General features: G+C 52.6%; 1 protein-coding gene across 2 annotated transcripts in view; it reads right to left on the reverse strand.

The window, feature by feature from the left end:
- Positions 1-13,665, reverse strand: part of CHD3 (chromodomain helicase DNA binding protein 3) — a 106,046-nt gene extending 92,381 nt beyond the window's left edge. For both annotated transcript variants that reach the window (XM_090129477.1, XM_090129476.1), the window contains exons 1-2: positions 13,331-13,665; positions 177-295 (exon numbers count right to left, since the gene is read on the reverse strand). In XM_090129477.1, coding sequence (XP_089985603.1) covers positions 177-295; positions 13,331-13,619 — 408 coding nt within the window. In that variant the 5' untranslated portion in view covers positions 13,620-13,665. The remainder of the gene's footprint in view (positions 1-176; positions 296-13,330) is intronic.
- Positions 13,666-23,485: the final 9,820 nt, after the last annotated feature.

Below are 23,485 nucleotides of genomic sequence, written 5' to 3' on the forward strand. Positions count from 1 at the left end.
CCCCTAGACCCCCACGTGTCACCCCAAGACCCCCACGTGTCACCCCAAGACCCCCACCCCCCCAGAACAGTGAGCTCACACCACCCCAAGGTACCGTGATGCTGCAGAACAGACACTGGTGAGCAGTGCTGACCCCCCACGAGCTGACAGAGCCCCCATCACAGGGGGGCACTCACCAATTTTTTCCTTTTCCTTGGTTTCCCAGGTTTGTTTTCCTTCTGCTTCCTGGGGCCCCGCTTCTTCTTCTTCACCCCCAGAGCTCCTTCCAGGCCACGCAGCAGCTCCTCATCAGCATCTGCAGGGACAAGCAGGGACACAGGGTGACACGAGGTGACACAGGAGGGGACAGACTCCGTTTTTCCCATTTTGCCCCTTTTTCAGGGTGGAAAAAGGGCTCAGGGGGCACCAGGAAAGCTGTGGGGTTGACTTTTTTTTCCTTTTTACGTCGTTTCTTAACCTGAAAGCAACCTGTAGAGAAGGCAGAAGGAGGGAAACACAACAGCCTGAGGGTTGAACACACAGGGAAAGCAAAGCACTACAGGCAGAACTGACAGCACTGCAGTGAAAAGGGGAAAAAAAAGCTGAAAAAATGGCATTTTGGGGCATTTCCTCCTGTTTGCAGGAAGGCTGAAGGGGCTGCTTTGGTTTGTAGCAGCAAAAAATCTCTGAAACACCACCAAAAATCACCAAAACAGCACCAAAAATGCCACCAGAAGTCGCCAGAATGGCACCGAAGCTTCGTGGGAAAGCAGAAAAATGGCACCAAAAGGCACCAAAGAAGCACCAAAATTGTACAAATGCCAGCAAAAAGCACCAGAACACCCCCAAAAAATGCCAGATGCCCCAAAAAAATTGTGATAATGCCACCAAAATGCACCAAAACACCACCAGAAAGTGCCAAACCAACAAAAAGTGCCCAAATGGCACCAAGAAGCACCAAAAGTGCCCGAATGCCCCCCAGAATCACCAAAGCAGCACCAAAAAGTGCCCAAATGGCACCAAGAAGCACCAAACTAGCACCAAAATGTGCCCAGATGGCACCGAAAAGCACCAAACCAGCACCAAAAAGTGCCCAAAAGCCACCAAGAAGCACCAAACAAGCACCAAAAAGTGCTCAGATGCCCCCCAGAATCACCAAAGCAGCATCAAAAAGTGCCCAAATGGCACCAAAAAGCATCAAACCAGCACCGAAAAGTGTTCGAATGGCCCCCAGAATCACCAAACCAGCACCAAAATGTGCCCAAATGGCAACAAACCAGCACCAAAAAGTGCTCAAATGCCCCCCAAAAGCACCAAACCAGCACCAAAAAGTGCCCAAATGCCATCAAGAAGCACCAAACCAGCACCAAAAAGTGCTCAAATGCCCCCCAGAATCACCAAACCAGCACCAAAATGTGCCCAAATGGCAACAAACCAGCACCAAAATGTGCCCAAATGGCACCAAGAAGCACCAAACCAGCACCAAAAAGTGCCCAAATGGCACCAAAAAGCACCAAAGCAGCACCAAAAAGTGCTCAAATCGTACAAAAAAGCACCAAAAAGTGCCCAAATGCCCCCCAGAATCACCAAACCAGCACCAAAAAGTGCCCAAATGGTACCAAAAAGCACCAAAAAGTGCTCGAATGCCCCCCAAAAGCACCAAACCAGCACCAAAAAGTGGCCACATGCCCCCCAGAACCACCAAACCAGCACCAAAAAGTGCCCAAATGGTACCAAAAAGCACCAAAAAGTGCCCAAATGGCACCGAAAAGCACCAAACCAGCACCAAAAAGTGCCCAAATCATACCAAAAAGCACCAAAAAGTGCTCGAATGCCCCCCAAAAGCACCAAACCAGCACCAAAAAGTGGCCACATGCCCCCCAGAACCACCAAACCAGCACCAGAAAGTGCCCAAATGGCACCAAAAAGCACCAAACCAGCACCAAAAAGTGCCCAAATGGCACCAAAAAGCACCAAAAAGTGCTCGAATGCCCCCCAGAACCACCAAAGCAGCACCAAAAGCAGCCCTAGGGCCGCCTCCCAGCGCTGTTCTGGGGTGAAATCGCAGCGTTTTGGGTTCTCAGGCAAGGCAGTGACACAGGAGCTCCCTTAGCGCCCGGAGCATCGTTAGCAGCTGCGAGTAATTAAGCAATTAGCAGATGAGAGGGAGCCACGCTCACACAATCCCTGTGGAAATGCCTCACTGGGGGCTTTTTGCCCCAAAACGTGGGGCCACAAAGCCCCGTTTTGGCCTTTTTTGCCCCCAAAACGGCGTGGGATGAGGAGCTGCACAACGGGCGGCGTCCCCAGTGACACCAATGTCACCCACAAAGGACACATTTCCACCTTTTTTTGACACAAAAAGCAGCTGGTGTCAAAGCAGAGGGCAGCATGGGGTGGGGGAAGGGCAGAATGGGGGGAAAAGGGAGCAAAATGGGCAAAATTGGGGAGGAAAAAGGGCAGAAAAGGGGGAAAATGTGGCAGAAAAGGGGGAAATGGGGCAGAAAAGGGGGAAACCAGGGTGGAGAAAGGGTGGAAAAGGGGAAAAATGGGGTGGAAAAGGGGAAAAATGGGGTGGAAAAGGGGAAAAATGGGGTGGAAATAGGGCAGAAAAGGGGGAACATGGGGCAGAAAAGGGGGAAATGGGGCAGAAAAGGGGGAAACCAGGGTGGAGAAAGGGTGGAAAAGGGGAAAAATGGGGTGGAAAAGGGGAAAAATGGGGTGGAAAAGGGGAAAAATGGGGTGGAAATAGGGCAGAAAAGGGGAAAATGGGGTGGAAATAGGGCAGAAAAGGGGGAAAATGGGGCAGAAAAGGGGAAATGGGGCAGAAAAGGGGGACACCAGGGTGGAGAAAGGGCGGAAAAGGGGAAAAATGGGGTGGAAATAGGGCAGAAAGGGGGAAAATGGGGCAGAAAGGGGGCAGAAAAGGGGAAAATGGGGCAGGAAAGGGGGCACCAGCGTGGAAAAGGGGAAAAATTGGATGAAAAGGAGTGAAAAAGGGCAAAATGGGGTGGAAAAAGGGCACAGTGGGGTGGAAATGGGGCAAAATAGGTCAGAAAAGGGGAGACTGGGGTAGAAAAAGGGTAAAATGAGGCAGAGAAAAACACCAGAACGGAAAAGGGGCAGAAAAAGGCCAAAATGGGGCAGAAAAATGGCAAAATGGGGTGGGAAAGGGGCAGAAAAAAGGACAAAATGAGGTGGAAAATGAGAAAATGAGATGGAAAAAGACCCAATGGGGTGGAATAAGGGCAAAATGGGGCAGAAAACACAAGAAAAAGGGCACTATGGGGCAGAAAAAGACACAACAGAGGGGAACAAGGGTTGAAAAAGGGCAACATGGGGTGGAAAAAAGGCAGAAAGGGGCAACGTGGGGTGGAAAAAGGGCAGAAAAGGGCAACGTGGGGTGGAAAAGGGCCAAAATGGGGTGGAAAAGGGCACTAAGGGGCAGGAAAAGGGCACTAAGGGGCAGGAAAAGGGCACTAAGGGGCAGGAAAAGGGCACTAAGGGGCAGGAAAAGGGCAGAATGGAGCAAGAAAAAGTGGGAAAAACAGCAAAATGGGGTGGAATAAGGGCAAAACGGGGCAGAAAATACAAGAAAAAGGGCACTATGGGGCAGAAAAAGACACAACAGAGGGGAACAAGGGTTGAAAAAGGGCAACATGGGGTGGAAAAAGGGCAGAAAAGGGCAACATGGGGTGGAAAAGGGCCAAAATGGGGTGGAAAAGGGCACTAAGGGGCAGGAAAAGGGCAGAATGGAGCAAGAAAAAGTGGGGAAAAAACAGCAAAATGGGGTGAAAAAGGATAAAAAGGGGCAAAATGGGGCAGAAAAGGGGAAAACGAGGTGGAAAAAGGACACAGCGGGGTGGTAACGGGGCAGAAAAGGGGCAGGAAAAAGGGCCAAAGGGGGTGGAAAAGGGCGAAATGAAGCAGAAAAGGGGCAAAAACGGGGTGGCAAAAGGGGCAAAATTGCACTTTGTGCCATTATTTCCCTGCTCAGACGAGGGGACGTCGCACAGCACCTCGAATGGGTGGGGGTGGGGAGGGCGGGGGGGGGCCATATTTCCCTTTCCCTCCCCATTTTCCACTGCCCCCCCCCCCCCCCCTGCTTCATTCCTCCCCCGTTTCCACTTCCCCGCCATTTTGGGGCTGTTTGGGTTATAAATATAAATATATTTTTTAACGATTGTTTGTTTTGCACGGTGGATTTTCCCCACATGTGAAGGAATCCCCCACCGACCGAGGAGGGGGGGGGGGGGGGGAGAAAACAGAAGGGGGGGTGGGGGGAAAATAGGGGAAATCAGCCAAAAACGAAAGCAGAGGGGAACATGGGGGCGGGGGGGGGGGTAAAAATCTAACGCACGGAAAGAGGGAAAAAAAAAACCAAAAAAAAGGGGGGGGGGGGGAAGGAAAAGGGTGAAAATGGAGGAAAAGGGCTGAGACAAAGAGGTGAACGGAGCTCCGAAATGGGGGAAAAAACAGCAAAACGCGGCAACGCCGCCGCGAGATTTGGGGGTGGGGGGGGGAAAGAGATGGAAACCTTTGTGAAGAAGTGAAGAAGGGGCCGTTTTGGGGCGTTTTAGGGGATATTTTGGGGCTGTTTTTTTTGGTTTTTTTGCTGGGGTTCAGCCTCCGGCGCAGCGCTCAGGAATGCCATGTTGGCTTTTTGCCCAAATCTGCCTTTTTTTTTTGGATAAATTGAACAGCACGCGTCTCTTTGTTCCCTCTTCCCCCCCCCCTTCAACCCCCATCCCCTCCCCCCACACCCCCCTCCACCCCCCTTCCTGCTGCTCTCAATGAAAACGGGCTCGAAAACGTCAAAAATCGGTGAAAAAAAAAAAGGGGGGGGGGGGAGGGGATTAAAAAAATAATAAAAAAAGAAAGCAAAACCAAAACGGCCCGGAGAGGGGAGGGTGGGAAAGTTGTGAAAAGTGCAGATTTCACCTCAAAATTGGGGACGGTCCGAGCGGACGGACGGACGGACGGACAGAAGGAGGGGGGGGGGGGGGGCACGGTGGCTTTTGGGGAGAAAAAGGTTAAAATGGGGGCGTTTGGGGCTGGGAAAGAAAAGTTGAAGGAATGAATGATGGAGAGAGGGGGGAAAAAATGGGGGAAAATGGGGATTTGGGGGCAGGGAGGGATTGTGGGGGAAAAATGGGCCTGGAGTGCAAAATGGACCCATTTTTGGGGGGGGGGGGAAAGACCCTAAAAAACAAACTGACCCATTTCTGAGTGTTTTAGGGCTAAAAAAGGTCCTAAAACCCAAACTGACCCATTTCTGACTGTTTTGGGGTAAAAAAAGGCCCAGAAATCTAAACTGACCCATTTCTGAGTGGTTTTAGGGGAAAAAGAGGCCTAAAACCCAAACTGACCCATTTCTGACTGCTTTGGTGGTAATAAAAGGCCCTAAAACCCAAACTGACAAATTTCTGACTGTTTTAGGGGTAATAAAAGGCCTAAAACCCAAACTGACCCATTTCTGACTTTTTTGGGGGTAAAAATGGACTAAAACCCAAACTGACCCATTTCTGAGTGGTTTTAGGGGTTATAAAAAGGCCTAAAACACAAACTGACCCATTTCTGACTGTTTTGGGGGAAAAAAAGGCCTAAAACCCAAACTGACCCATTTCTGAGTGGTTTTAGGGGAAAAAGAAAGGCCTAAAACCCAAACTGACCCATTTCTGACTGTTTTAGGGGTAAAAATGGCTCTAAAACCCAAACTGACCCATTTCTGAGTGGTTTTAGGGGTTATAAAAAGGCCTAAAACACAAACTGACCCATTTCTGAGTGGCTTTGGGGGTAAAAAAGGCCCTAAAACCCAAACTGACCCATTTCTGAGTGTTTTTGGGGGGAAAAAAAGGCCTAAAACCCAAACTGACCCATTTCTGAGTGTTGTGGGGGTAAAAATGCCCTAAAACCCAAACTGACCCATTTCTGAGTGTTTTGGGGGGGAAAAAAAGGCCTAAAACCCAAACTGACCCATTTCTGACTGTTGTGGGGGTAAAAATGCCCTAAAACCCAAACTGACCCATTTCTGAGTGTTTTAGGGCTAAAAAAGGTCCTAAAACCCAAACTGACCCATTTCTGTGTGGTTTTAGGGGTAAAAAAGGCTCTAAAACCCAAACTGACCCATTTCTGAGTGTTTTTTGGGGGGGTAAAAATGCCCAAAAACCCAAACTGACCCATTTCTGTGTGGTTTTAGGGGTAAAAAAGGCTCTAAAAACCAAACTGACCCATTTCTGGGTGTTTTTTGGGGGGGTAAAAATGCCCAAAAACCCAAACTGACCCATTTCTGTGTGGTTTTGGGGTAAAAAAAAGGCCCTAAAACCCAAACTGACCCATTTCTGACTGTTTTAGGGGTAATAAAAGGCCTAAAACCCAAACTGACCCATTTCTGAGTGGTTTTAGGGGTAAAAAAGGCCTAAAACCCAAACTGACCCATTTCTGAGTGTTTTGGGGTAAAAAAAGGCCCAGAAATCTAAACTGACCCATTTCTGAGTGTTTTAGGGGTAAAAAAGGCCCTAAAACCCAAACTGACCCATTTCTGAATGGTTTTAGGGGTAAAAGAGGCCTAAAACCCAAACTGACCCATTTCTGAGTGGTTTTAGGGGTAAAAAAAGGCCCTAAAACCCAAACTGACCCATTTCTGACTTTTTTTAGGGTAAAAAAGATCCTAAAATCCAAACTGACCCATTTCTGACTGCTTTTGGGGTAAAAAATGCCCAGAAACCCAAACTGACCCTTTTCTGACTGTTTTAGGGGTAAAAAAAAGGCCCTAAAAAACAAACTGACCCATTTCTGAGTAGTTTTTTGGTTAAAAAAAAGGCCTTAAAACCCAAATTTATCCATTTCTGAGTTTTTTGGGGGGAAAAAGGTCCTTAAGTTCACACTGACCCCTTTCTCAGATTTTTTTGGGGAAAAAACGAGGCCCTGCAGCCCAAATTTACCCATTTCTGTGTATTTTTGGGGGAAAAAAGTCCCTGAAACCCAAATTTATCCATTCCTGTGTATTTTTTGAGGAAAAAAAGGCCCTGAAACCTAAATTTATCCATTTCTGTGCATTTTTTTGAGAAAAAAAAGGCCCTGCAGCCCAAATTTACCCATTTCTGTGTATTTTTTGGGGAAAAAAGGCCCTGAAACCCAAATTTATCCATTCCTGTGTATTTTTTGAGGAAAAAAGGCCCTGAAATCCAAATTTATCCATTTCTGTGCATTTTTTTGAGCAAAAAAAGGCCCTAAAGCCCAAATTTACCCATTTCTGAGGGTTCCTGTGGGAAAAAATAGAGGCCCTAAAACCCAAATTCATCAATTGATTTCTGAGTGTTTTGGGGAAAATGAAGGCCTTAAAATCCAAATTTACCCATTTCTGCGTGTTCCTGTGGAAAAATTAACTTCTAAAACCCCAAATTACCCATTTCTGTGTGTTTTAGGTAAAAAAAAAGGCCTTAAAACCCACATTTGCCCATTTCTGTATATTTTGGGTCAAAAAGGCCCTAAAACCCCAAATTTGCCCATTTCTGTGTATATTTGGGGTCAAAAAGGCCCTAAAACCCACATTTGCCCATTTCTGTGTGTTTTAGGTAAAAAAAAAAAAGGCCCTAAAACCCAAATTTGTCCATTTCTCTGTATATTTTGGGTCAAAAAGGCCCTAAAACCCACATTTGCCCATTTCTGTGGATATTTGGGGTCAAAAAGGCCCTAAAACCCACATTTGCCCATTTCTGTGTGTTTTAGGTAAAAAAAAAAAAAGGCCCTAAAACCCAAATTTGTCCATTTCTCTGTATATTTTGGGTCAAAAAGGCCCTAAAACCCACATTTGCCCATTTCTGTGGATATTTGGGGTCAAAAAGGCCCTAAAACCCACATTTGCCCATTTCTGTGGATATTTTGGGTTAAAAAGGCCCTAAAACCCACGTTTGCCCATTTCTGTGTGTTTTAGGTAAAAAAAAAAAGGCCTTAAAACCCACATTTGCCCATTTCTGTATATTTTGGGTCAAAAAGGCCCTAAAACCCCACATTTGCCCATTTCTCTGTATATTTGGGGTCAAAAAGGCCCTAAAACCCACATTTGCCCATTTCTGTGTGTTTTAGGTAAAAAAAAAAGGCCCTAAAACCCACATTTGCCCATTTCTGTGGATATTTGGGGTCAAAAAGGTCCTAAAACCCAAATTTGCCCATTTTGGTGTATATTTTGGGTCAAAAAGGCCCTAAATCCCAAATTTGCCCATTTCTGTGGATATTTGGGGTCAAAAAGGCCCTAAAACCCCAAATTTGCCCATTTCTGTGTATGTTTGGGGTCAAAAAGGCCCTAAAACCCCAAATTTGCCCATTTCTGTGTATATTTTGGGTCAAAAAGGCCCTAAAACCCCAATTTTCCCACATCTGAGCGTTTCCGTGGAAAACCAAAAGCTCCCAAAATCCGAATTTAACCATTTCTGAGTATTTTGGAGAAAAAAAAAGGCACCAAATGGAGCCATTTCTGAGCACTTCCGAAATGTGAGTTTTTAACATTGCAAAACCCAACGGATTTGGGTCACTTTGGGCAAAAAAGGGCCTTTTTTTTTTTTTTTTTTTCCTTTTTTCTTCCTTTTTTTTTTTGAGGAAAAACTGACCAAAAAAAAGATGAATTTTAAACCCAAAATTCCAAACTCAGGATGAAAGACAAAGAGTCTTTTGGCCCCAAAGCGAAGCGCCCATTTCAGGGCTCCGTTTTGGGGGAAAAAACAGCGAAAAAAATTATTCCCAACCCCTAAAGTGCAAAAACAGCCTTTTCTCACTTTTTTTAACTAAAAATCGCTCTTTTTTTTTTTTTTTCCTGTTTCTTTCTACCCACGTTATGGGGGGGGGGGGGGGGGGGGATGGGAAAGGGGAGGAAAAAAAAAAAAAGGCAAAATTGGGGCAAAATTGGGGCAAAATGGAAGCTGGCAAGGATGAAAAATGGGGAAAATTGAGCAGAAAAAAATGAGGGGAAACGTCCCCAAATTGGAGCCGCTGTCTGGGTTTTTTATTTGGGGGGGGGGAATTAATTACAGTAAGGCCTTATTGGGGGGGGGGGGTCTCAATTATATCCTAACTATTGTGGGGGGGGGGGCACAGTGGGGGGGTCCTGAGGAGGAGAAGTAGGAGGAGGAAGAGGAGGTGAATGAAGGGGGGGAGGGGGGAAGGTGAAAGTCCCCCCCCCCATTTTTACACACAACATCTGCCCCCCCCCCCCCCAACCCCTTATACACAGAACCCCCCCCCATACACACACTGGCGAGGGGGGGGGGGGGGGGAGAAATAAGAGCCCCAAATCCACGCTCCCCCCCCCCCGCCATACACACACAGCCCTAAATCCCCCCCCCCCCGACCCACAGACCCTCAAATCCCCCCCAACGCAGCCTCAAATCCCACCCCCCCCCCAAAAACACAGCCCCAAATCTGAGCCCCCCCATTCACACAGTCCCAAATACGACCCCCCCCCACACACAGTCCCAAATCCAAGCCCCCCCACCATATACAGTCCCAAATCTGACCCCCCCCCAAACACACAGCCCCAAATACGACCCCCCCCCATACACACAGTCCCAAATCTGACCCCCCCCAAACACACAGCCCCAAATACGACCCCCCCCCATATACAGTCCCAAATCTGACCCCCCCCCAAAACACACAGTCCCAAATCTGACCCCCCCCCAAAAACCTGACCCCCCCCCCAAACACACAGTCCCAAATCCGACCCCCCCCCATACACACAGTCCCAAATCTGACCCCCCCCAAACACACAGCCCCAAATACGCCCCCCCCCATATACAGTCCCAAATCTGACCCCCCCCCAAAACACACAGCCCCAAATCCGACCCCCCCCCCGACCCCCCCCCATATACAGTGCCAAATCTGACCCCCCCCCATACACAGTGCCAAATCTGACCCCCCCCCCAAAACCTGACCCCCCCCTCCAAATTCAACCCCAAATCTGACCCCCCCCATACACACACACACACATATTGGGGGGGGGGGGGTTAACATCCCACAGTGCCCCCCCCACACCCATCCCCAAGCAGAAGTGTGTGCATATGTGTGTGTGTGGGGGGGGCACAAAACCCAAAATAAAAACGCTAACAAATCACTAATAACGACGCTAATAATTAATTATAATTAATGACAATAATAATAATAATCCCCCCCAAAAAAGTGCCCCCCCCCCCACATACACTGCACCCCCACCAACTCACACCGTACCCCCCCCCCAAATACACTCCCCCCCCCACCCTGTCACACTGCCCCCCCCCCACTGTGCCCACACTTCACTCTGCCCCCCCCACCTCACGCTGACCCCCCCACCTCACACTGTGCCCCCCCCCCACACTCTGACCCCCTCCCCACACGCTGCCCCCCCCACCTCATCCTACACCCCTCCTCATTCACCCCCCCCACCTCACGCTGTGCCCCCACCCCACACTGTGCCCCCCCCACTTCACCCTCAGCCCCCCCAATCTGCCCCCCTCACCCCACCCTGTACCCCTCCCTAATCTGCCCCCCTCACACTGTGCTCCCTCACACGCTGCCCCCCCCCACAAACTGAGCCCCCTCCCCACCTCACTCTGCCCTCCCCCCCCACCCTGTGCCCCCCCCACCCCACACTCTGCCCCCCCCTCACCCCGTGCCCCCCCCACACTGAGCCCCCCCCCACACACACTGCCCCCCCTTACCCTGTGCCCCCTCACTCTGCCCCCCCCACACATTGAACCCCCCCCACCCTGCACCCCCTTCTCCCCCTCTTCATGCCCCCCCCTCACCTCACACTCTGCCCCCCCCTCACTGTGCCCCCCCCGCCAAGCTTACCCCCTCCTCAGCCTGTAATTGCTCACCCTGTGCCCCCCCCCACACTGAGCCCCCCCTCCCAAACACGCTGGCCCCCCCTTCCCTCACCCTGTGCCCCCCCCCCACCCTAAGATCCCTCACACTCAGACCCCCCCCTCACACTGAGCCCCCCCTCACCCCGTGCCCCCCCCACCCTAAGATCCCTCACACTGAGACCCCCCCTCACATTCTGTCCCCCCCCCACTCTAAGATCCCTCACACTGAGCCCCCCCCACAGAGCCCCCCCCAATACTGAGACCCCCTCACGCTGACCCCCCCCCCACCCTATGATCCCTCACACTGAGCCCCCCCCCACACTGAGCCCCCCCCAATACTGAGCCCCCCTTCTGCCCCCCCACCCTGTGACCCCTCACACTGAGCCCCCCCCACACTGAACCCCCCCCAATACTGAGCCCCCCCCTCACACTCTGCCCCCCCTTACACTGAGCCCCCCCACACACACTCTGCCCCCCCCGTGATCCCTCACATTGAGCCCCCCCCACACTGACCCCCCCCCACCCTGTGATCCCTCTCACTCTGCCCCCCCCTCACCCTGTGCCCCCCCCACATACTCTGCCCCCTCACTCTATGATCCCTCACACTGGGCCCCCCCCCAATACTGAGCCCCCCTCACACTGAACCCCCCCCAATACTGAGCCCCCCCCCACCCCGTGATCCCTCTCACTCTGCCCCCCCCACACTGAACCCCCCCAACAGAGCCCCCCCAATACTGAGCCCCCTCCCACACTGAACCCCCCCCGCTCTGCCCCCCCCCACACTGAGCCCCCCCCACCCTGTGATCCCTCTCACTCTGCACCCCCCCACACTGAGCCCCCCCACACACTTTGCCCCCCCCCACACACTGAACCCCCCCCCACACTCTGCCCCCCCTCTAACTCTGCCCCCCCAATACTGAGCCCCCCCCACACACTGAGCCCCCCCAATACTAAATCCCCCCCAATACTGAGCCCCCCCCACACACAGAGCCCCCCCCTCTAACTCTGCCCCCCCCAAAACTGAGCCCCCCCCACCCCGTGCCCCCCCAACCTGCATTCCCTCTCACTCTGCCCCCCCCACACCTCACCCCCCCAATACTGAGTCCCCCCCCCACTCTGCCCCCCCCACCCCGTGCCCCCCCCCACCCTGTGATCCCTCTCACTCTGCCCCCCCCACACTGAGCCCCCCCACTCTGCCCCCCCCACACACACTGAGCCCCCCCTCACCCTGCACCCCCCACCCTGCGCTCCCTCTCACTCTCCCCCCCTTTGCCCCCCCCCACATTTCCCCGAACCCCCCCACTCTGCCCCCCCCTCACCCTGCACCCCCCCACCCTGCGCTCCCTCTCACTCTACCCCCCCTTTGCCCCCCCCCACACCTCACCACCCCAATACTGAGCCCCCCCCCACTCTGCCCCCCCCACCCTGCGCTCCCTCTCACTCTACCCCCCCTTTACCCCCCCCACACCTCACCCCCCCAATACTGAGCCCCCCCCTCACTCTGCCCCCCCCTCACCCTGCACCCCCCCACCCTGCGCTCCCTCTCACTCTACCCCCCCCTTTGCCCCCCCCCACACCTCACCCCCCCACTCTGCCCCCCCCCCACCCTGCACCCCCCACCCTGCGCTCCCTCTCACTCTACCCCCCCTTTGCCCCCCCCCACACCTCACCCCCCCAATACTGAGCCCCCCCCACTCTGCCCCCCCTCACCCTGCACCCCCCACCCTGCGCTCCCTCTCACTCTACCCCCCCCTTTGCCCCCCCCACACCTCACCCCCCCAATACTGCCCCCCCTCACCCTGCACCCCCCCACCCTGCGCTCCCTCTCACTCTACCCCCCCCTTTGCCCCCCCCCACACCTCACCCCCCTCACTCTGCCCCCCCCTCACTCTGCCCCCCCCACCCTGCGCTCCCTCCCACTCTGCCCCCCCCATACTGAGCCCCCCCATACTGAGCCCCCCCACTCTGCCCCCCCCCTCACCCTGCACCCCCCACCCTGCTCTCCCTCTCACTCTACCCCCCCCCTTTGCCCCCCCCACACCTCACCCCCCCACTCTGCACCCCCCCACCCTGCTCTCCCTCTCACTCTACCCCCCCTTTGCCCCCCCCACACCTCACCACCCCAATACTGAGCCCCCCCCCACTCTGCCCCCCCCACCCTGCGCTCCCTCTCACTCTACCCCCCCCTTTGCCCCCTCCACACCTCACCCCCCCAATGCTGAGCCCCCCCCGCTCTGCCCCCCGCTCACCCTGCACCCCCCACCCTGCGCTCCCTCTCACTCTGCCCCCCCCATACTGAGCCCCCCCCACTCTGCCCCCCCCTCACCCTGCACCCCCCCACCCTGCTCTCCCTCTCACTCTCCCCCCCCCTTTCCCCCCCCCCCAATTTCCCCGCGCGGCCGTTGTTTACAAACACCGCCCCCCCCCTCCATTCCCCCCCCCCCCTCCAACCACCCCCACGCCAGCCGTACCGCCGTCCTACATCAAAATTTGGGGGGGGGGGGGGGGTCCGTTACCTGTCGGAGCTGCGGGCGGGGGGGGCGGCGGCGGCGGCGGGGGGGGCAGAGGAGGTGGGGGGGCGGCGGCGGCGGCGGCGGCGGCGGCGGCGGCGGTGGGAACGACGACGGGGGGGGGCGGCGGTGGGGGGGGTGGAGGCGGCGGCGGCGGCGGCGGGAAGAGATCGTCGTCGTCGTCGTCGTCTTCTTCCTCCTCCTCCTCCTCCTCCTCGGAACCTTCATCGCCCTCCGCCTCGGAGCCCGCCATCTCCTCCTCCTCCTCCTCGTCCTCCCGCAGCGGGGACGCCATGGCGGCGGGGCGGGGGGCGGAGGGAGGAGGAGGAGGAGGAGGAGGAGGAGGAGGAGGAGGAGGAGGAGGAGGAGGAAGGAGGGAAAGGAGGGGGGGGGGGGAAAGGGGGGGGGGGTTGAGGAAGGGGAGGAGGAAGGGGGGGGGGGGGTTGGGGAGATGGAGGAGGAGGAGGGAAAACGGGGGGGGAGGTTTACCGCGCCCTGAGGGTGGGGGGGTAAAGTGGGGGGGGGATAAAATGGGGAGGGGGTAAAGTGGGGGGGGGGAGATAAAGTGAGGGGGGGTAAAGTGGGGGGGGGAGATAAAGTGAGGGGGGGTAAAGTGAGGGGGGGGAGATAAAGTGGGGAGGGGAAAGTGGGGGGGGAAAGTGGAGGGGGGGATAAAATGGGGAGGGGGTAAAGTGGGGAGGGGGTAAAGAGTGGGGAGGGGGTAAAGTGGGGGGGGTAAAGTGGGGAGGGGGTAAAGTGGGGGGGGGATAAAATGGGGAGGGGGTAAAGTGGGGAGGGGGTAAAGTGGGGGGGGGATAAAATGGGGAGGGGGTAAAGTGGGGAGGGGGTAAAGTGGGGGGGGGATAAAATGGGGAGGGGGTAAAGTGGGGGGGGGTTAAAGTGGGGGGGGAGATAAAGTGAGGGGGGGTAAAGTGGGGAGGGGGTAAAGTGGGGGGGGTAAAGTGGAGGGGGGGATAAAATGGGGAGGGGGTAAAGTGGGGGGGTAAAGTGGTGGGGGGATAAAATGGGAGAAAGTGAGGGGGGTGATAAAGTGGGGAGGGGGAGATAAAGTGGGGGGGGGATAAAGGGGAAGGGAGGGGGGAGCGGTGTTTGTGGGGGGGGGTTGAAAGGTAATAAAAATGGGGGGGGGGATAAAGGGTAAAAAAAAAAAAAAGGGGAGGGGGAGAAGTTTTTTTTTGGGGGGGGGAGGGAGACCCCCCCGCAAAAAGAGGGGGGGGGGGAGAAAGGGGAAGGGAGGGGGGAGAGGTGTTTGTTGGGGGGGGGGGGGATAAAAGGTTAAAAAGAGGGGGGGGGGGTAAAGTGTTTTTTGGGGGGGGGGTTGACCCCCCCGCAGAAAGAGGGGGGGGAGGCGGTGTTTGTTGTGGGGGGGGGAGGGTAAAAAAAAAGGGTGAAAAGGGTAAAAAGGGGGGGGGTGAAGTTGGGGGGGGGGGGGGAGACCCCCCCGCAGAAAGAGAAAGGGGGGGGGGGAGGGGGGAAAGGGGAAGGGAGGGGGGAGCGGTGTTTTGTTGGGGGGGGGGGGAAAGACGGGGGGGGGGGGAGAAAAAAAAAAGGGTGAAAAGGGAAATAAAGAGAGAGAGGAAAAAAAAAGGGCGGCGGGAGGGAGGGAGAAACGCGCGGAGGTGAATGGCGCCCAAAATGGGGGGGGGGGGGGGGGCCGCGCCCTGAGGGTGGGGGGGGGGGGGTTTAAAAAAAAAAAAAAATCTGGTTAAAAATGGGGGAAATAATGGAATAATGAGGGGGGGGGGGATGAAGGCGGGGCGGGTTGAGGGGCGGGGTGAGGAGGGGGGGGCGGGAGGGAAAAAAAGGAGGGGGGGTGGGGGGGGAGGGTTTTTTTTTTTTTAATTGTTGTTATTGTGTGGTTGTTTTTTTTTTTGTGATAGATTTGGATCCGGCGTAGAGAGAAAAAGGGATTAAAAAATGGCCGCCCCGAAATGGTGCGTGGGGAACGGGGGGGGTGGGGGGGGGAGGGGGGGGGAAATGAAGGGGGAAGTGGGGGGAGAGCGGAGGAAAAGGGGGGGGAAGTGAAGGAAAAGGGGGGGAGTGAAGAAAAGGGGGGGGAAGTGGAAGAAGTTGGGGGGAAAAGTGAAGGAAGAGGGGGGAAAAGGGGGGGAAAAGTGAAGGAAAAGGGGGGGAAGTGAAGGAAAGGGGGAAAAAGTGAAGGAAAAGGGGGGAAAAAGTAAAGGAAAAGGGGGGAAGTGAAGAAAAGGGGGGAGAAAGTGAAAGAAGTTGGGGGGAGAAGTGAAGGAAAAGGGGGGGAAAGGGGGGGAAAAGTGAAGGAAAGGGGGAAAAAAGTGAAGGAAAAGGAGGGGAAAGTGAAGGAAAAGGGGGGGAAAGGGGAGGAAAAGGGGGAAAAGTGGAGGAAAAGGGGGAAAAAAGTGAAGGAAAAGGGGGGAAGTGAAGGGAAAGGGGAGAAAGTGAAGGAAAGGGGGGGGAAAAGTGAAAGAAGTTGAGGGGAAAAGTGAAGGAAAAGGGGGGAAGTGAAGGAAAAGGGGGGAAAAGGGGAGGAAAAGGGGGGAAAAAGTGAAGGAAAAGGGGGGAAGTGAAGGAAATGAAGGGGAAAATTGAAGGGAAAGGGGGGGAAAGTGAAGAAAAGGGGGGGGGAAGTGAAAAAAGTTGAGGGGAAAAGTGAAGGAAAAGGGGGGAAAAGGGGGGAAAAAGTGAAGGAAAGGGGGGAAGTGAAGAAAAGGTGGGGAAGTGAAGGAAAAGGGGGGAAAGGGGGAGGAAAAGGGGGGAGAAGTGAAGGAAAAGGGGGGAAGTGAAGGAAAAGGGGGGAAGTGAAGAAAAGGGGGGCGAAAGTGAAGGAAAAGGGGGGGAGTGAAGGAAATGAAGGGCAAAAAGTGAAAGAAAAAGGGGGAAAAGTGAAGGAAAAAGAGGGAAAAATTGAAGGAAAAGGGGGGGAAGTGAAGAAAAGGGGGGGGAAGTGAAAGAAGTTGAGGGGAAAAGTGAAGAAAAGGGGGGAAAGGGGAGGAAAAGGGGGGAAAAGGGGGGAAAAAGTGAAGGAAAGGGGGGAAAAAGTGAAGGAAAGGGGGGAAAAGTGAAGGAAAAGGGGGGGAAAGGGAGGAAAAAGTGAAGGAAAGGGGGGAAGTGAAGAAAAGGGGGGGAAAAGTGAAGGAAAAGGGGAGGAAAAGGGGGGAGAAAGTGAAGGAAAAGGGGGGAAATAGTGAAGAAAATGGGAAAAATGAAGAAAAGGAAAAGTGAAGAAAAGGGGGGGGAAGTGAAGGAAAAGGGGGGGAAATGAAGGAAATGAAGGGGAAAATTGAAGGAAGAAGGGGGAAAAATGAAGAAAAGGGGGGGAAGTGAAAGAAACTGAGGGGAAAAGTGAAGGAAAAGGGGGGGAAGTGAAGAAAAAGGGGGGAAAGTGAAGGAAAAGGGAGGAAGTGAAGAAAGGGGGGGGAAGTGAAAGATGTTGAGGGGAAAAGTGAAGGAAAAGGGGGGAAAAGGGGAGGAAAAGGGGGGGGAAGTGAAAGAAAAGGGGGGAAGTGAAGAAAAGGGGGGGAAAAGTGAAGGAAAAGGGGGGAAGCGGAGGAAATGAAGGGGAAAAGTGAAGGAAAAGGGGGGGAAGTGAAGGAAAAGGGCGGAAGTGAAGGAAAAGGGGCGGGAAATCAAGGAAAAGGGGAGGAAAAGGGGGAGAAAAGTGAAGGAAAAGGGGGGAAGTGAAGAAATGGGGGGAAGTGAAAGAAGTTGAGGGGAAAAGTGAAGGAAAAGGGAGGAAAAGGGGAGGAAAAGGGGGGGGAAGTGAAAAAAAGCGGGGAAGTGAAGGAAAAGGGGGGAAGTGAAGGAAAGGGAGGAAAAAGTGAAGGAAAAGGGGGGAAGTGAAGAAAAGGGGGAGGGAATGGAGGAAAAGGGGGGAAAAGTGGAGGAAAAGGGGGGAAAAAGTGAAGGAAAAGGGGGGAAGTGAAGGAAAAGGGGAGGAAAAGGGGGAGAAAAATGAAGGAAAGGGGGGGAAGTGAAGAAAGGGGGGGGAAGTGAAAGAAATTAAAGGGAAAAGTGAAGGAAAAGGGGGGAAAAGGGGAGGAAAAGGGGGGGGAAGTGAAAGAAATTAAGGAGAAAAGTGAAGGAAAAGGGGGGAAAGTGAAGGAAAGGGGGGGAAAGTGAAGAAAGGGGGGGAAGTGAAGGAAATGAAGGGGAAAATTGAAGGAAAAGGGGGGGAAAGTGAAGGAAAAGGGGGGGGAAGTGAAGGAAAAGGGGGGGGAAGTGAAGAGAAGAGGGGAAAAAGTGAAGAAAAGGAGGAAAAAGTGAAGAAAAAGGGGGGAAAGAGAAGGAAAAAGGGGAAAAGTGAAGGAAATAAAGGGAAAAAGTGTAGGAAAAGGGGAAGAACTGAAGAAAAGGGGGAGAAAGTGAAGAAAAGGGGGGGGAAGTGAAGGTAAAGGGGGGGAGGGGGGAAAAAGTGAAGAAAAACAGGAGAAGAAGTGAAGGAAATGAAGGGAAAAAGTGAAGGAAAAGGGGGAAAGTGAGGAAAAGGGGGGGAAGTGAAGGAAATGAAGGGGAAAATTGAGGGAAAAGGGGGGAAGTGAAGGAAATGAAGGGGAAAAGTGAGGAAATTTGAGGGGAAAAAGTTAAAGAAAAGGAGGAAAGGGAAGAAAAGGGGGGGGGGAGTGAAGGAAATGAAGGGAAAAAAGAAAAAGGGGGGATGTGAAGGAAAAGGGGAGAAAAAGTGAAAAAGTGTGGGGGGGGAAGTGAAGAAAAAAAGTGAAGAAAATGAAGGGGGAAGTGAAGGAAAAGGAGAAAAAGTGAAGAAAATTGAGGGGAAAAGTGAAGAAAATGAAGAGGAAAAGTGAAGGAAGAAGGGGGAAAAATGAAGGTTGGAAAGGGGAGATGGAAGGAAATGGGGGGAAAAGTGAATAAAATTGAGAGAAAAAAGTGAAGGAAAATGAGGGAAAAAATGAGGGAAAAGGGGGAAAAGTGAAAAAATGAAGGGGGGAAAAGGGGGAGGAAATGAAAGGGGGAAGTGAAGGAAATTGAGGGAAAAAGTGGAGAACATTGAGGGAAAAAGTGAAGAATATGAAGGGGAAAAAGTGGAAAAAATTGGAAGGGGAAATGGAAGGAAAGGGGGGGAAACGGAGGCAGAAAAGTGAGGGAAATTGAGGGAAAAATGGAAGGAAATGGGAAAAAGGTGAATGAAAAGAGAAAGAAAGTTAAGAAATTAGAGAGGAAAAGTGAAGGAAAAAGGAAAAAAGTGAAGAAAATGAGGGAGGGGAAGTGACGAAAATTGAGGGGAAAAAGGGAAGGAAAAGGAAAAAAGTGTAAAAGTTCAGTGGAAAAGGGAAGGAAAAGGGGAAAAAATGTGGGGGAAAAATGAAGAAAATTGGAAGGGAAATGCAAGAAAAATTGAGGGGGAAAAAGTGAAGGAAAAGGAGCAAAAAGTGAAAAAAATTGGAAGAGGAAATGGAAGGAAATGAGGGGAAAAAATGAAGAAAACTGAGGGGAAAAGGAAAGAAAATGTGAGGGGAAAAGAGTGAAGAAAATGGGGAGAAAAAGTGAAGAAAATTAGATGGGAGAATGGAAGGAAATGGGGAAAAAAGTGAAGAAAACTGAGGGGAAATGGAAGGAAAATGAGAGGGGAAAAGGTGAGGAAAATGGTGGGGAAAGAGGAAGAGGAAGAAAAAAGTGAAAAATGCTGAGGAGAAATGGGGGAAAAAGTGAATAATGGGGGGGAAATGGGGGAAAAAAAGAAAAAATGAGGGGAGAAGGGATGGAAATTGGAGGGGAAGTGGAAGGAAATTGGGGGAAAGTGAAGAAAATGGAGAGAAAAATGGGGCAGGAAGGAAGAGGAGGAAAAAGGGAAAGAAAGGGAGAGGAAATGGGGAAGAAAGTGAAGAAAATGGGGGGGAAGCGATGAAAATTGAGGGGAAGGGGAAATTTGGGGGGAAAAGTGAAGGAAAAAGGAAAAAAGTGAAGAAAGTGGAGGGGAAATGTGGAGAAAATCAGAGGGATAAAGTGAAGGAAAAGGGGGGGAAATGAAGAAAAATGGGGGGGGAGGGGAGGAAATGGGGAAAAGGGAAGGAAAGGGGGAAAATGTGAAGAAAATTGGAAGGGGAAATGGAAGGAAATTGGGGAAAAAATGAAGAAAATGAAGGAGGGAAAAGTGAAGCCAATGGGAAGGGGAAAAGGAAATGGGGAAAAAAAGTGAAGAAAACTGAGGGGGAAAGGGAAGAAAATTTGAGGGGAAAAAAGTGAAGGGGAAATAGAGGGGGAAAGAGGAGGAAAAAAGTGTAGAATAATGAGGAGAAATGGGAAAAAGCAAATAATGAGGGGGGAAGGGAGGGGAAATGGGGGGGAAGTGACAAAAATGAGGGGGGAAAGTGAATAAAATTGGAAGGGAAAATGGAAATGGGGGAAAAAAGTGAAGGAAACTGAGGGGAAATGGGGTAAAAGTAAATAAAATTGAGGGGAAAAGAAGAAAAAAAGGGGAAAAAGTGAAGAAAATTGGAAAGGAAAATGGAAACGGGGTAAAAAGTGAAGAAAATGGAGGGGGGAAAGAGGAAATCAGAAGGAAGAGGGGAAAAGGGAAGGAAAAGGGGGAAAAAGTGAAGAAAAGGGGGGAAATGTGATGAAAATTGAGGGGAAAAGGGAAGAAAAAGGGAGAAAAAGTGAAGAAAATTGGGAAGGGAAATGGAAATGGGAGAAAAGTGGAGGAAGTTGAAGAGAAAAGGGAAAGAAAAGGGGGAAAATGAAAAAAATTCAGTGGGAATGTGAAGGAAAGGGAAAAAAAGTGGAGGGAGGGAGGGGGAAGTGAAGAACATTTGAAGGGAAAAAGGGAAAAGTGAAGAAAATTGAAGGGAAAAAGTGAAGAAAATTGAAGGGAAAAGGGAAGAAGTGAAGAAAATTGAAGGGAAAAGGGATGGAAGTGGGGGAAAATGAGAGGAAATTTGAGGGGAAAAATGGGAAAAAATGAAGAAAATGGAGGGGAAACGTGAAGAAAATTGAAAGGGAAAAAGTGAAGGAAAAGGGGGACAAGGGAAGGAAATGGAGAGGAAAAGGGGAAGAGGAAGGAAAAGAGGAAAAAGGGGAAAAAATGGGGGGGGAAGGGGAGGAAATGGGGGAAAAAGTGATGTAAATGGAGGAGAAAAGGGAAAAAAGTGACGGAAAGGGGAAAAGTGAGGGGGAAATGTGGAGGAAATTTGGGGAAAAAGGGAAGGGAAAAGGGAAAGTGGGGGGGGAAATGGAGGAATAAAGGGGAAAATTGTGGGAAAGGGGGGAAAAGTGAAGAAAATGGGGGGAAGTGTGGAGACCTGAGGGGGAAATTGGAGGAAATCGAGGGGGAAAAGGTGAAAATGGAAGGAAAAGGGGAAGAAAGCGGGGAAATGGAGGGGGAAAAAGGGCGGAAATGTGGAGGAAAAGAGGAAAATAAGGGGAAAAAGTGGGGAAATAAAAATAAGGGGAAAAGGGGGAAAGTGGAGAAAAGGGGGGAATTGAGGGGAAGAGTGGAGAAAAAAGGTAAAAAAAAGTGCAGGAAAAAGTGATGGGAAAAGGGGGGAAAGGGGGGGAGGAGGGAGGAAAAATGGGTGAAAAAGTGGGGAAAATGGGAAAAGTGAGGAAAAATTGGGGGAAAATGAAGGGAGAAAGGAGAAAAGTGGGGGGGGAGGGGGGGAAATGAGGGGAAAATGGAGGGAAAAGGGCAAAAGTGAGGAAAATGGAGGTGAAAGCTGAAGGAAATGAAGGGGAAAAGTGGGGAAAAATGAGAAAAAGTGGGGAAAAAAGAAAAAGTGGGGAAAAAAGGTGAAAAAATGAAGGAAAAGGGACAAAAAGATGCAGAAGTGGAGAAAATGAAGGGAAACAGTAAAGAAAAATGGGGGAAAAAGTGAAGGAAATGGGAAAAGTGACAGAAATTGAGGGGAAAAGTGGGGAAAAAAGTGAAAAGTGGAGGAGAAAATGAAAAAATGGGAGAAAAAAAAGATGGAAAAAGGTGAAGGGGGGAAAAATGGGGGGAAAAAAGTGAAAATTGAGAGATCTGAAAAGCTTTGGGGCGGGAAAAAAAAAAAACGAAAAGGGGCCAAAGGAATGGGAGAAAGGGGTGAAAAAAAAAAACGAAAACGGGGGGTAAAAAAATGTGAAAAAATGGTTAAAAAGACGAAATATGTGCGTAGACGTTTTTGTACGGGTGGGTGTGCGGCCGAGCCGAGCCGATTCCAGCCGATTCGAACCGATCGGAGCCGATTCGAGCCGATTGGAACCGATCAGAGCCGATTCGAGCCGATTCGAACCGATGGGAGCCGATGTGGGGCCGATCGGAACCGATTGGAGCCGATTGGAACCGATGTGGGGCCGATCGGAGCCGATTGGAGCGGATGTTGGACCGATCGGAGCCGATTGGAGCCGATGTCGGACACATTAGAGCCGATCGGAGCCGATTGGAGCCGATGTTGGACCGATTGGGGCCGATCGGAGCCGATGAGAGCCGATTGGAACCGATCGGAGCGGATGTTGTCCGATTGGAGCCGATGTGGGGCCGATCGGAGCCGATTGGAACCGATCGGAGCCGATGTTGGACCGATTGGGGCCGATCGGAGCCGATGAGAGCCGATTGGAACCGATTGGAGCGGATGTTGTCCGATCGGAGCCGATGTGGGACCGATCGGAGCCGATGTGGGGCCGATCGGAGCCGATGTGGGGCCGATCGGAGCCGATGAGAGCCGATTGGAACCGATCGGAGCGGATGTTGTCCGATCGGAGCCGATGTGTGGCCGATCGGAGCCGATTGGAACCGATCGGAGCGGATGTTGTCCGATCGGAGCCGATGTGGGGCCGATCGGAACCGATTGGAACCGATCGGAGCCGATGTGGGACCGATCGGAGCCGGTGTGGGGCCGATCGGAGCCGATGTTGGACCGATTGGGGCCGATCGGAGCCGATGAGAGCCGATTGGAACCGATTGGAGCGGATGTTGTCCGATCGGAGCCGATCGGGGCCGATTGGAACCGATCGGAGCCGATTGGAACCGATGGGAGCCGATTGGAACCGATCGGAGCCGATGTTGGACCGCTTGGGGCCGATCGGAGCCGATGAGAGCCGATTGGAACCGATTGGAGCGGATGTTGTCCGATCGGAGCCGATTGGGGCCGATCGGAGCCGATGTGGGGCCGATCGGAGCCGATGTGGGACCGATCGGAGCCGATGTGGGACCGATCGGAGCTGATTGGAACCGATCGGAGAGGATGTTGTCCGATCGGAGCCGATGTGGGGCCGATCGGAGCCGATTGGAACCGATCGGAGCCGATGTGGGACCGATCGGAGCCGATGTGGGGCCGATCGGAGCCGATGTTGGACCGATTGGGGCCGATCGGAGCCGATGAGAGCCGATTGGAACCGATTGGAGCGGATGTTGTCCGATCGGAGCCGATTGGGGCCGATTGGAACCGATCGGAGCCGATGTGGGGCCGATCGGAGCCGATTGGAACCGATCGGAGCCGATGTCGGACCGATCGGAGCCGATGTCGGACCGTTCGGAGCCGATTGGAGCCGATGTCGGACACATTAGAGCCGATTGGAGCCGATCGGAGCCGATGTGGGACTGATCGGAGCCGATTGGAACCGATGTCGGACCGATCGGAGCCGATGAGAGCTGATTGGAACCGATTGGAGCGGATGTTGTCCGATCGGAGCCGATTGGGGCCGATTGGAACCGATCGGAGCCGATGTGGGGCCGATCGGAGCCGATTGGAACCGATCGGAGCCGATGTGGGGCCGATCGGAGCCGATTGGAACCGATCGGAGCCGATTGGAACCGATGGGAGCCGATGTGGGGCCGATCGGAGCCGATGTGAAGCCGACTGGGGCCGGTCGGGGCCGACGTGGAGCCGATGTGAGGCCGATCGGAGCCGATTGGAACCGATCGGAGCCGATTGTGGCCGATCGGAGCCGATCGTGGCCGATTAGAGCCGATTGTGCCCCAAGATGGCCGCGGGCTCCGTGCGGTTTTCCCTCCGAGTTCGCCGTGGGGGGGGGAGGGGGGGAAATAAAGGAAAGAGGCCAAAAAAGATGGGGAAAAAAGTAAAAAAAAAAAAAAAAATGGAAAAAATGCAGCGAATGGGCGGCAAAAAGAGAGAAAAAGATTTAAAAAAAAAAAAAAAAGGAGAAATGAAGGAAAAAAGGGAAAAAAATCGAAAGAAGGGAAAAAAAAATGGAAGAAAAAAGGAAAAA

This window comes from Phasianus colchicus, chromosome 36 (genome assembly GCF_987193195.1).
Source record: "Phasianus colchicus chromosome 36, bPhaCol1.hap1.1, whole genome shotgun sequence".
Lineage (NCBI taxonomy): Eukaryota > Metazoa > Chordata > Aves > Galliformes > Phasianidae > Phasianus > Phasianus colchicus.